This window comes from Hylobates moloch, unplaced genomic scaffold, assembly GCF_009828535.3.
Source record: "Hylobates moloch isolate HMO894 unplaced genomic scaffold, HMol_V3 SCAFFOLD_12, whole genome shotgun sequence".
Classification (NCBI taxonomy): domain Eukaryota; kingdom Metazoa; phylum Chordata; class Mammalia; order Primates; family Hylobatidae; genus Hylobates; species Hylobates moloch.
The window spans coordinates 46,443,615-46,457,005 of record NW_026652287.1 but is presented as its reverse complement, the minus strand read 5'-3'; the positions used below and the strand labels follow the sequence as shown (position 1 = coordinate 46,457,005).

The window sequence follows — 13,391 nt, the reverse complement described above, 5'->3', positions numbered from 1 at the left end:
TATCTCAGAATTACTATCTAATTGTAGTGATCTTGGATAGGTAACTATCCAAGAATTACTGGGTCTTGGCAAAGGTACATACAGTCATACACTGTATAATGGCATTTTGGTCAACAACAGATCAAATATGTAACAGTGTCCCATAATGGACCGAATATGTAACAGTGGTTATCACACAGTATTTTTACTATAGCTTTTCTGTTTTTAGATTTTTTTTTTTTTTGAGACAGAGTCTCACTCTGTTGCCCAGGCTGGAGTGCAGTGGCACGATCTCTGCTCACTGCAAGCTCTGCCTCCTGGATTCATGCCATTCTCCTGCCTCAGCCTCCCAAGTAGCTGGGACTACAGGCACCTGCCACCACGCCCGGCTAATTTTTTTTGTATTTTTAGTAGAGACGGGGTTTCACCATGTTAGCCAGGATGGTCTCAATCTCCTGACCTCGTGATCCACCCGCCTCAGCCTCCCAAAGTGCTGGGATTACAGGCGTGAGCCACCGTGCCCGACCTGCTTTTAGATATTTTTAGATACACTATTGAGTAACAATTGCCTACAGTATTCCATAGAGTAACATGCTGTACATGTTTATAGCCTAGGAGCAATAGGCTAGACCATGCAGCCTAGGTGTGTAGTGGGCTATACCATCTAGGTTTGTGTAAGTACACTCCATGATGTTTGCACAACAAAATACCTAGTGACACATTTCTCAAAATGTATGCCCATTGTTAAGCATGACTTAATTAATTTTAGTATAGAAACTCTCAACCAATTTTTCAAGTAGTTGTACCATGTGTTATGGGTTTTATTGTCTCACCCCAAAATTCATATGTTGAAGTCCTAACCCCCAGTACCTCAGAATGTGACCTTATTTGGAAATAGATTCATTGCACATGTAAAGGTTTTGCCATTGGCAAAACTGCAGTTACTTTTACACCAACCATAGCAGCTAAGGTGAGATCATTAGGGTGGGTCCTAATCCAATACGATGGTGTCCATATAAAAAGGGGACATTTTGGCACAGAGACAGGTACACACAGAGGAAGAATGCCATGTTTAAACAAAGGCAGAGCTCAGGATGATGCCTCTACAAGCCAAGAATCAGCAAAGATTGCCAGCAAACCGCCAGAAGCTAAGAGAGAGGGATAAAACAGATTCTGTCTCACAGCTCTCAGAAGGAACCAGCCCTTTTGACACCTTGATCTTGGATTTCTGGCCTCTATAACTGTAAGACAATAAATCTTTGTTGTTTAAGCTACCTAGATTGTGGTTCCTTGTTACAGCAGCCACAGGAGATGAATACAGCATGGTATATTCCCATTGGCAGATTATGAGGGTTCCAGTTGCTCCACAGCTTCACAGACACCTGGTAGTAATGACCTCATCTTAACTTCTGTCTCATTTTAGCCTTTCTTCTAGGCAGCAGCAGTGTCATACATACTTTTAAAGGTGGGCTTTTAAAGCCACGCTTGAGAGCCCTGCATTCTGCAGGTGTCACAGGGTGATCAACCATTGAAAGGCTACCCCTGCCCTGACAGCTGGAGGCAAGGCTTCCCAGCACAGAGGTTAAGCCCATGGACTCTGGGGCCCAGGTGGTTAGTGCAAATCCCATGTCCACTAGTGAATAACTCTGTGACCTTGGGCTGATGATGATTTTGTCTTTCTGAGCCTCAGTTTCCTCAGTAGTAACATGGGCATTATAACATAGAGGCATCATGAGGATTAAATGATTAAGTGAGCTAACATACATAATGTGCTTAGGAAGGTTCCAGCACACCATAAATACTCTGTAAGTGCTGGCTTTTATCATTCTTTTCTCTCTCTCTCTCTCTCTCTCTCTCTCTCTTTCTGCCCCCCACCACTTCCTCTCCTTGATTTTCTTCCCCTCATCTTACTTCCTTCTTGCTATAGTGTTCTATTTTCTATTTCAGAGAGTATTCTGTTTGTGGACTTTTTTCCTCTTGAAAATTGAGCTGAAACTTTGAGAATTTTTTGTGATTGGCATTAAGACTGCAGGGAATGGAGCAGGGAGATACTTGAGGAAAGGGCTCATGGCCCATCTGTCTGGCTTGGTGATTTCACCAGGCCATCAGACTCTGTGGTCATGCATCTCCTCTAAGGGGAGTCTGTGACTGTGTTGGGAGAAGGGAAGGAACCAGGGATTAATTAAGCCATTTTAGTAGGTTTTGTGTTTTGTTTGGTTTACTTTTTCCTTCTCCTTCTGGACTCTGGTCTGGGAAGTCCTCTTGTGTTTCTTACTCGTTCCCAGGTCAATTATGTTATGTGAGGACAACATAATTAAGAGAGAGATTTTCCCTTTGGATGTTTTCTTCAGAAAACCTTCCTCCATTTCTCCCTCTGGGATGCCAGAGACCAAGAACTCCACAAGCCAAGAACATTTAAGACAGAGCCACAAGAGAACCGAGCTTCCCCTTCCCTCACCTGTCAGGTTCTCTCTGAGTCCCAGTCAACTCTCACCTGCTTTCCCTCCTCACACCCTACAGAGCAACGATGCCTCAGGGAACACTTGGAACTGGTTGTACTTCATCCCCCTCATCATCATCGGCTCCTTTTTTATGCTGAACCTTGTGCTGGGTGTGCTGTCAGGGTAAGTCTCTGCTACTCCCCACCCCATCCCACTCACTCCTCTTTGCCAACTTCTTCCCAAGTAGAGGCCGTTGAAGCTTTGTTTTCATTCACTAGACAGAGAAGAGGCTTCTTCCCTTGTTTGGGTTACCAGACTGTTATTAGCAAGCCATGTAGAGGTGCAGAGGTTGTGTACTGCTAGGGGTACCCAGTGAGGGGGCTCATATGGGCTTTACTTTCTTTACATTTTTTTAAAAAACCAATAGTTTGGGTTTACTTCTCCCCCATTTTCCAAATATAAAATCATAGCATATGCTCTAACGGTGTATTTTCCTGACCCATATTGTCCGCTATCCCCAAGATTTTTTTGGCTTAATCATAAATGGGCTTCATTTTTCTTACTATAAGAAGTCTGGGCACTTGTATGGTGGCTCTATGGCACCATCAGCAACCCCAGATTCTTCCAGCTTTCCATTCTGACATCTTTACCAGAGGCTTCCAATCTTGTGGATACCTCATGGTCTTAAGATGGCTGCCTCACGCCCTCCAGATGGCCACTTCATGTTCCAAACAGGAAAAGGAAGAAGGGAAACAGGAGGAGGTGGGACCTATGGCAGAGAAGCCAACCTGCTGCAGAAATCTTTCGTTTATGGCTCATTGGTCTAACTTAAAAGAGGGCTGAAATAATTATTAGCCAAAAGTATGAAGAGAATGAGAATGAGGTATGCAGCCAGTGGTGGTTGGCATGGCATGGTTTTATCCTTTCGTTTTTTTTTTTCTTTTTTATTGTTTTTTTTGAGACGGTGTCTAGCTTTATTACCCAGACTGGAGTGTAGTGGGGCGATCATAGCTCACTGTAACCTAGAACTCCTAGGCATAAGCGATCCTCCTGACTCAGCCTCCTGAGTAGCTAGGGCAACAGGTGTATGCCACCATGCCCAGCTAAAATTTTTATTTTTCATAGAGATGGGGCCCACTGTGTTGTCCAGGCTAGTCTCAAATTCCTGGCCTTAAATGATACTCCCATCTCAGCCTCACAAAGTGCTGGGATTACAGACATGAGCCACTGTGCCTGGCCTTTTTCTTTACCTAGGCACAGTTGTTGGGAAATGTGTGAAGCTGGCAGAAGCACCCATCACTATAATATCCGTCTTTTCCCAGAAGACCTGACTCCTCCTGTTGAAAACTCCTGACCTCCAGGGACTTCTGAATCCCCAAACACACACACACACACACACACACACACACACACACACACACACACACAAACACAAACGTTTCCTAACATTTTCAAAACAGCCATACTCTGGCTTTTCTATGCTTCTCCAGGGAGTTTGCCAAAGAAAGGGAACGGGTGGAGAACCGGCGGGCTTTTCTGAAGCTGAGGCGGCAACAACAGATTGAACGTGAGCTCAATGGGTACATGGAGTGGATCTCAAAAGCAGGTGAGGCCCTTTCATCCTGGGGCCCAGGGATGGAGATCCCAGGCCACGGAGCACAAAGAGAGTCATGCAGTTTGGAGAAGGCTAAGCTGGGAGGGCCATGATGGGAGGAGAAAGAGAACCTGAATTGGTAGTCCCAAATTTTATCAACAAGAATCCAGAGTCTGATATGAAAAAGTCTAGGATGAAGCCAGGATCTGACATCATATAACTTGAATTCTGAAATCAGACGCTGGTTTACATCCCGGCCCTGCCACTTTTTACCCATGCACCACACATCCCTGTACCTCCGTTTCCTCGGCTGTTACATGGAGGCAATGATAGTGCCTACGTCATAGTACTATTGGAGTATTTAGTAAAATAATCTCAGCTAAGTCACTTGGGGAGAGCAGTGCCTGATACACAGTAGGCACATATTTATTTGTTCAGCCATTTAACAAACATTTAGGGAGCACCTGCTGTGTGCCAGGCACTGATCTAAGTACTGAGGATATGGGAGTAAACAATACACACCAAATCCCTGCCCTCAGAGCTCTGATATTCTAGTGAGAGAGATAAAGCAAACAAATACATGTCATGTGGGGAACTCCCAAATTCAGAGAAGGAAGATAAAACAGACTAGGAAGATAAAACAGAGTAGGAAGTTGGCCGGGCGCGGTGGCTCACGCCTGTAATCCCAGCACTTTGGGAGGCTAAGGCAGGCAGATTTCCTGAGGTCAGGCATTCGAGACCAGCCTGGCCAACATGGTGAAACCCTGTCTCTACTAAAAATACAAAAATTAGCCGGGCATGGTGGTGCATGCCTGTAATCCCAGCTACTCGGGAGGCTGAGGCAGGAGAATTGCTTGAACCCAGGAGGCAGAGGTTACAGTGAGCCGAGATCGCACCACTGCACTCCAGCCTGGGCGACAGAGTGAGACTCCATGTCAGAGAAAAAAAAAGAGTAGGAAGTTAGAGGCGGGGTGGTCAGGGAAGGCTTCTCTAAGGAAGTAGCCTCTGAGCAGAGAGACCTGAAGGACATGAAGAAGGAAGCTGTGGGGATGTCAAGGGAAGGGACATTCCAGGCAGAGACAGCAAGTGCAAAGGCCCTGAGCTGGGAACGTATTTGAGACACAGCAAGGAAGCCAGTGCAGCTGAAACAGAGTGAGAGGTGGGGAGAGTTGGAGGAGAGGAAGACAGGAAGGTGATGGAGATCGGATCAAGCAGGGGCTTATAGGCTGTGGTGTGGATGTTGGTTTTTATTTTGCGCGAGGTGGGGAGAATGTTGGCTATTGCTACTGTTGCGGAGGTGGGGCTTGAAGTCAGAAACCACCCAGCAGCATGTTTTCTGGCCGGTTGAGCTGTCACCATCAGCCAGGGGAGAATGGGGCTGGCTGGGCAGACCTTTCTCCTTCCCGGTCCAAGAGAGAACGCATCCTCCAAATGCAGGAGCTTAACTCTGTGCTCTTCCTCTTCAGAAGAGGTGATCCTCGCGGAGGATGACACTGATGGGGAGCAGAGGCATCCCTTTGATGGTAACTACTCTGAACCCACCTCGGGGGGTGGGTCCCAGGGGACAAGGGAGAAGCTGTGGTGGGGAGTCGGGGGAGAGCAGGTGACTTGGCTCTAAGGATCCTCCAGAGGGTGGACGTTCCTCTTGGAGGAATTTTAGGACTTCCATGTAGAGTTTCCCTATTCTGGCCTCCGCTTTTTTGTTTTAACCACGAACCTGGTTTTTTTCTGCTTTGTGCCCTGGTTTTTCTCATCTGCAAAATGGGTATGATATAAACAATACCCTAGCTTATGAGATTGTTTCTCAGAATGATATTCATTATGGCAAATAGAACACCTGGGATAGTGCCTGGCATGGGGTCAGCATGTTTCTGTTTGCTAAATAAGTAATAATTCCACAAATAATCCAGTTTACTGTGAAGGGCTGCTGTCTCCCATGTTAGAAACTTAACCAGACAGAACCATGACTTACTTTTTTTTTTTTTAATTGAGACAGAGTCTCGCTCTGTCACCCAGGCTGGAGTGCAGTCACACGATCTCACCTCACTGCAACCTCTGCCTCCCAGGTTCAAGCAATTCTCTGCCTCAGCCTCATGAGTAGCTAAGATTACAAGCATGAGCCACCATGCCTGGCTAATTTTTATATTGTTGATAGAGATGGGGTTTCGCCATGTTGGCCAGGCTGGTCTTGAACTCCTTGCCTCAAATGATCTGCCCACTTCGGCCTCCCAAAGTGCTGGGAGTGTAGACGTCAATTCATGGTCCCCTGGAAACCTGAATATGAAAGGAGGGACCATTAAAAAGGTGTCCAAAAGCCCAACCTCCCCAGCAGAGCTCGGAGTCAGGGGACAGACTGTAAGAGTCACTGTGTATCCAACCTGAGGCTTCGTGGAAGTAAAGTTTCCTAGAATTTAGAGATAGGGCTGAATGCGATCTGTCCGTGGCTCACATCTGTAATCCCAACACTTTGGGAGGCCAAGACAGGAGGAACACTTGAGCCTGGGAGTTCAAGACCAGCCTGGACAACATAGTGATGTTCCGTCTCTACAGAAAATAAAAACTTAACCAGATGTGGTGGCACACCCACCTATGGTCCCAGTTACTCAGGAGGCTGAGGCAGGAGGATCACTTGAGCCCAAGAGGTCGAGGTTGCAGTGGGCACCACTCCACTCCAGCCTGGGTGACAGAGTGAGACCCTGTTTCAAAAGAAAAAAAAAAGAATTTAGAGATAGGCCAGAAGAATATGTCTGCAATATGATAATAACAGCAATAAGAAAAATAATAGTACTCCCTGAAAAATGCAACTTCTTGCTCGAGATTTATCTTCTCACACTTTAGAAAGCTGGTTAGACAGGAGCTGGGCGTGGTGGCTCACACCTGTAACCTCAGCACTTTGGGAGGCCAAGGCGGCTGGATCACGTGAGGCCAGGAGTTCAAGACCAGCCTGGCCATCATGGCGAAACCCCATCTCTATTAAAAATACAAAAATTAGCTAGGTGTTATGGCACATGCCTGTAATCCCAGCTACTCGGTAGGCTAAACTACGAGAATTGCTTGAACCTGGGAGACGGAAGTTGCAGTGAGCCAAGATCACACCACTGCACTCCAGCCTAGGCGACAGAGCAAGACTGTGTCTCAAAAAAAAGAAAGAAAGCTGGTTAGACAGGGTGATGACTTTTGATTAAAAATCTGAGAGATTTGAGGGAAATAAAAGAACTGGCACTGCGTCCCAGAAGGTTATAAAATGAATTTTATTATTTTAGTTGGGGAGGGGAGATTACCTAACTCCCCTAAATGAGTTAATCTAACTCATTTAGGGTACCTAAATCTTTTTATTGGAAGTCTACACCTGAACTTATTGTCTGCTGTGGAGCCCCTGGGGTGTATAGCTTGAATACTGGGGCAGAATCCCAAAATTGCAGCCTGCCTAGCAAGTATGCTACAATTCAAGGGGTAGACTGTTTTCATAAGAAAGTGAGGTTTCTTAGAATTTAAAAATAGAGGCTGAGTGCGGTGGCTCACGCCTGTAATCCTAGCACTTTCGGAGGCCAAGGCAGGCAAATCACTTGAGGTCAAGAGTTTGACCAGCCTGGCCAACATGACAAAACCCCATCTCTACTAATAATACAAAAATTAGCTGGGCATGGTGGTGCACACCTGTAGTCTCAGCTACTCAGAAGGCTGAGGCAGGAGAATCGCTTGAACTCAGGAGGCAGAGGTTGCAGTGAGCCAAGATCACACCACTGTCTGGGTGACAGAGCAAGATTCTGTCTCAAAATAAATAAATAAATAAATAAATAAACAAACAAACAAACAAACCAGCGGGAAAATAGTGGCTGAGGGCCCAGACCTGGAGTCAGACTGAACCCGACTTGATTCTTGTCTTTACCCCTTTAAGCAAAGTGATAGTGCCACTTTGAACCTCAGTTTACACATCTGAAAAATGGGTATGCTATTAGTTCCCGTGAGAACAGTTGCCGTGAGAGTTAAATCCAAGGACACACTGTGTCCATATGGTCTGTGTTGCAAAAAGGGTAACGTCTTTTTCTCTTGCCATGTTTCCATTGTTGGAGCTCTGCGGAGAACCACCATAAAGAAAAGCAAGACAGATTTGCTCAACCCCGAAGAGGCTGAGGATCAGCTGGCTGATATAGCCTCTGTGGGTGAGTCCCTTCATCTGCCACCGATCAGTTGTTCATCACCTGTCACCCAAGAGACAGGGTGGGGTGGGGGCAGAGGGCTTGCAAACTGTGCTGCCTGGATTTGGGTCTCAGCTCCATCCCTTCCCACCTGGGCGTGTGTCCTGGGCAGATTATATCATTATGGGAATGACATCCATGCCTAGTTCATTATTTTGTGGGAATTCAACTAAATGATCCCCATGAAGCATGGCGAACCAGCACCTGGCAGGCACGAAGCTCCCAGGCAAGTTGGTGAATGTTTGTGACTCACTCGGGAAGTATTCATGGGGGACCTGCTTATATTAGGTGCCTGGTTGCAGATAAGACACAGGCAGTCGCGAGGCTGAGCTGGGAGGATCGCTTGAGCCTGGGAAGTGGAGGCTGCAATGAGCCATTATTGTGTTACTGCCCTCCAGCCTGGGCACAGAAAAAAAAAAAAAAAAAAAAAAGACACAAACTGGGCCAGGCGCAGTGGTTCACACCTGTAATCCCAACACTTTGGGAAGCTGAGATGAGTGGATCACCTGATGTCAGGAGTTCAAGACCAGCCTGGCCAACATGGTGAAACCCTGGCTCTACTAAAAATACAAAAAATTAGCCTGTAGTCCCAGCCACTCTCGGGAGGCTGAGGCGGGAGCATCACTTGAAACTGGGAAGCAGAGGTTGCAGTGAGCTGAGATCTCATCACTGCACTCCAGCCTGGGCACCAGAGCAAGATCCTGTCTCAAAAAAAAAAAAAAAAAAAAAGACACAAACCAAATCCCTACCTACATGGAGCTCACAGTCCAGTGCAGGAAATAGAAATTAAACAGAGAATTACACAAATAAACCTCTAATGGTAATGGCACTTCAGGGAGAGGCTCTGGGCTTAGCTTGCTCTAGGAGGATGGGGAGCAGTCAGGGAAGGCTACCTGGAGGAAGTGATGTTTAAGCTGGGAACTGAAGGATGGGTAGATCACCGTGATGGTGATAGCAGAACAAACAGTGTGAGAGGCAGGGCCCAGACCTTTGCCACCACAAAGGCCAGAGTTCGAGGGAGGAAGGAACATTTATTCTTTCCCTTCTCACTCCTCTGTCCTATTGGTTCATTGACTGTGACTATGTTGATCTTGACCTTCTAAAGTGAGGATGTGTTGTTGTTGTTGTTGTTGTTGTTGTTCTTTAATGGGTTTTTGTTTTTAATGGAAGGAAGAGCATCCAGGCAGAGGAAATAGGACTGGAATAAGATTGAGGGGAGAAGGAATTTAGTCTGCTTGGGAAACTGTGTGGCCGCAGTTTAGAGGAAGAAAGGATGGCAAGAGAAAGAGGAAGGGAGGAAGACAGAGAGGGAGAGAAGTGAAGGAAGGAGAGAAGTTAGTACATCCATGTGTTTCTGCTCCGTAGTTTCTGATCCACTATTTCATGTTCCCCTTTTATCGCTTGCCCCTAGTTTATAACCTTATTGCTGAGTTGAGGCATAATTTCCATTGCGATCACATATCTCGTAGCGTGGATACACTATGGTTTGTTTAGCCACAGCTCTTTTATAGGTGTTTGAGTTGTTTCCAATAATTTCTCTTACGAAGAGCACTGCTGTGCACATTTACGTATAATGACTCCCCCCACCCTTTGGGCGTATTTCCTTAGGGATAATTATAGGATCAAAGATATTAACAGCTTTTCAACTCATTATTCAAAGAGCCATTCTGAGTTTCAAAAACATGGAACCCATTTATAAACCTGCCAAGTGTGCATATGTTCATGGATTCCCCACCCAGGCCATCGAATATTACCAATTTAATTTCCTTTCCCAGTTAAGTGGGTTTGTAATGAAACCTTAAAGCTTGTTTTCATTTGCATTTTTAATTTCCAGCCAAAACACGCTTTTCTTTGTAATGGAGAACTCATTCTACTTCCATTTGTGTGTGCATCTGTTTAATCTCCTGTAAGCAAATGTCAGGAATTGGAGCGCTTAGTCGGTGTCTTGCATATTTGATCAATTATGTCTGTCTCACGTGTTGCGTTACCTCCATTGTTTAAAATCTGTTTTATGACCAGGCACAGTGGCTCACGCCTGTAATCCCACTGTTTTGGGAGGCCAGTGCAGGAGAATCTCTTAAGACCAGGAGTTCAAGACCAGCCTGGGCAACATAACAAGGCTCCATCTCTGAAAAACAAAATGTTTAAAAACTTAGCCAGGCATTATGGCACACACCTATAGTCCCACCTATTTGGGAAGCTAAGGCAGGAGGATTTCTTGAACCCAGGAATTCAAGGTTGCGGTGAGCTATGATTGTGCCACTGCACTGCAACCTGGGCAACACAGTGAGAACCTGTCTCTTAAAAAAATAAAATAAAATAAATTCTTTAAAATCTGCTTTGTTGGCCGGGCGTGGTGGCTCACGCCTGTAATCCCAGCACTTTGGGAGGCTGAGGCGGGTAGATCGCTTAAGGTCCGGAGTAGGAGACCAGCCTGGCCAACATGGTGAAACCGTGCCTGTACCAAAAATTCAACAACTAGCTGGATGTGGTGGCGTGAGCCTGTAATCCCAGCTACTCAGGAGGCTGAGGCACAAAATCGCTTGAACCCAGGAGGCGATGGCTGCAGTGAGCCGAGATGGTGCCATTGCCCTCCAGCCTGGGCAACAAGAGTGAAACTCCATCAAAAAAATAAAAAATCTGCATAAACATATATATGTATATATATTTTTAATTTTTTTTTTTTTTTGAGATGGAGTCTTGCTCTAGCACCCAGGCTGGAGAGCAATGGTGCCATCTTGGCTCACTGCAGCCTCCGCCTCTGTTAACAAGGCAGGTGACATTGCAGCTTGCTAAACAGACCCAAAACCCAGGCCAGTGGCTTGTTCTTTTTTTTCTTGTGTGTGTCTTGTTCTTTCATAGCCATGTTTGCTACAGGCAAATCCACCAAAACCCACCTCATCAGCCTGATTACTCAAAAAGACAAAGAAAGGAGCCCCCAATCTAGTCAGTGGTTTTCTAGACCACCCCAAAAGAGATCTCTGGAATTCCAGGATTCTAGCAAGGAGTCACATTTACCTTTATTTATTTATGTAAAGAATGCAACAATACAGGCTGGGTGTGGTGGCTCACGCCTGTAATCCCAATATTTTGGGAAGCCAAGGTGGGAGGATCGTTTGAGGTCAGGAGTTTCAGACCAGCCTGGGCAACATAGTGAGACCCTGTCTCTATCAAATATTAGCTGGGCATTGTGGCACACGCCTGTAGTCCCAGCTACTCATGAGGCTGTGGTGGATCAGCTGAGCCCAGGAGGTCAAGGCTGCAGTGAGCCGCAGCATGCCCCTGCACTCCAGCCTTCATCTCAAAAAAAAAACAAAAAAAGTAATAACACAATAATGCATATTTCAAAGTAAGGTGGGAGCTATGTGGTGTTTGCATTCACATTCACATTCTACCACAGTATGCACAGTCCTTTTTTTTTTTTTTTTTTTTTTTGAGACAGTGTCTTTCCCTGTTGTTCAGGCTGGAGTGCAGTGGCGCAGTCATAGCTCACTGCAGCCTCAAACCCCTGGACTCACGTGATCCTCCCACCTCAGCCTCCCAAGTAGCTGGGACTACAGGTGTACACTGCTACACTCAGCTAAGTTTTTTATATTTTTTAATAGAAATGGGATCTCAATATGTTGCCTAGGCTGGTCTCAAACTCCTGGCCTCAAACAATCCTCCTACCTCCACCTCCCAAAGCAGTGGGATTACAGGTGTGAGCCACCACACCTGGCCCACATGCAGTCATATATAATTGGTGATTCTACTGTGCTGTTGAATCAGTTGATAAACACACTATAAAGCAGGTTCATTTCTAATTGATGAACTTACTGCTGAAATAAGGAACTTGAATCATTTACATGAAAACTTGAGCCATGTTGCTGAAAGGATATCACTTTTTTTTCTTTTTTTTGAGATGGAGTCTTACTTTGTCGCCTAGGTGGGAGTGCAGTGGTGCAGTCTCGGCTCACTGCAACCTCCGCCTTCCAGGTTCAAGTGATTCTCCCACTTCAGCCTCCAAGTAGCTGGGACTACAGGTGCACACCACCACGCCCGGCCAATTTTTGTATTGTTAGTAGAGAAGGGGTTTCACCATGTTGGCCAGGCTGGTCTCAAACTCCTGACCTCAAGTGATCTGCCCACCTCAGCCTCCAAAAGTGCTGGGATTACAGGTGTTAGCCACCGCGCCTGACAGGATATCAAATTTCATTTAGACTGCAGGAATACGTTCAAGAGATCTATTTTGTACAGCCTGGCGACTGTATTAATAACAATGTGTTATATACTTGAAAATTGCTCAGAGACTACTCTTAAGCATTCTCACCATGAGAAAAGTGATAAGCATATGTGATAATGCATATGTTAACTAGCTCAACTGAGCCATTCCATAGTGTATACATATGGTCAAAATATCATGTTGTGCACTATAAATAGATACAGCCTGTATCTGTCAATTTAAAATAAATGAATAATAACTTTAAAAAGAAAAATAACAGTATGGCTGGGCACAGTGGCTCACGCCTGTAATCCCAGCACTTTGGGATGCCAAGACGGGCTTGAGGCCAGGAGTTCAAGACCAGCCTGGCCAACATGGCAAAACTTTGTCTCTAATAAATATACAAAAATCGGCTGGGCATGAAGGCGGGAGCCTGTAATCCCAGCTACTTGGGAGACAGAGGCATCACTTAACCTGGGAGATGGAGGTTGCAGTGAGCCAAGATCTGCACTCCAGTCTGGGTGATAGAGTGAGCCTTTATTTATCTCTGTAAAGAATGCAATAATACAGGCCTGGTGTGGTGGCTCATGCCTGTAATCCCAACGTTTTGGAAGGCCAAGGTGAGAGGATCATTTGAGGCAACAGGCGCATGCCACAGTGCCCAGCTAATACTTGATAGAGACAGGGTCTCGCTATGTTGCCCAGGCTGGTCTCAAACCCCTGGCTTCAAACAAGCCTCCCACCTTGGCCCCCCCAGAGTGTTATGATTACAGGTGTGAGCCACTGTACCTGGCCTGTATTAAAAAAAAAAAAGAAGAAGAAGAAAGAAAGAAAGAAGAGGAGGAGGAGGAAGGGGAAGGGGAGGAGGAAGAGGAGGAAGGGGAAGGGGAAGAGGAAGAAGAAGAGGAAGAAGAAGAAGAGGAAGAAGAGGAAGAAGAAGAAGAAGAAGAAGAAGAAGAAGAAGAAGAAGAAGAAGA

The 13,391-nt window shown here is 45.9% G+C and overlaps 1 protein-coding gene across 2 annotated transcripts in view; it reads left to right on the top strand.

Annotated features, from left to right (window-relative positions):
* CACNA1A (calcium voltage-gated channel subunit alpha1 A) overlaps positions 1 to 13,391 on the top strand; it is a 308,894-nt gene that overhangs the window by 174,548 nt on the left and 120,955 nt on the right. For both annotated transcript variants that reach the window (XM_032169902.2, XM_058425055.1), the window contains exons 7-10: positions 2,500 to 2,603; positions 3,911 to 4,026; positions 5,481 to 5,537; positions 8,088 to 8,177. In XM_032169902.2, the coding sequence (XP_032025793.1) occupies positions 2,500 to 2,603; positions 3,911 to 4,026; positions 5,481 to 5,537; positions 8,088 to 8,177 (367 nt within the window). The remainder of the gene's footprint in view (positions 1 to 2,499; positions 2,604 to 3,910; positions 4,027 to 5,480; positions 5,538 to 8,087; positions 8,178 to 13,391) is intronic.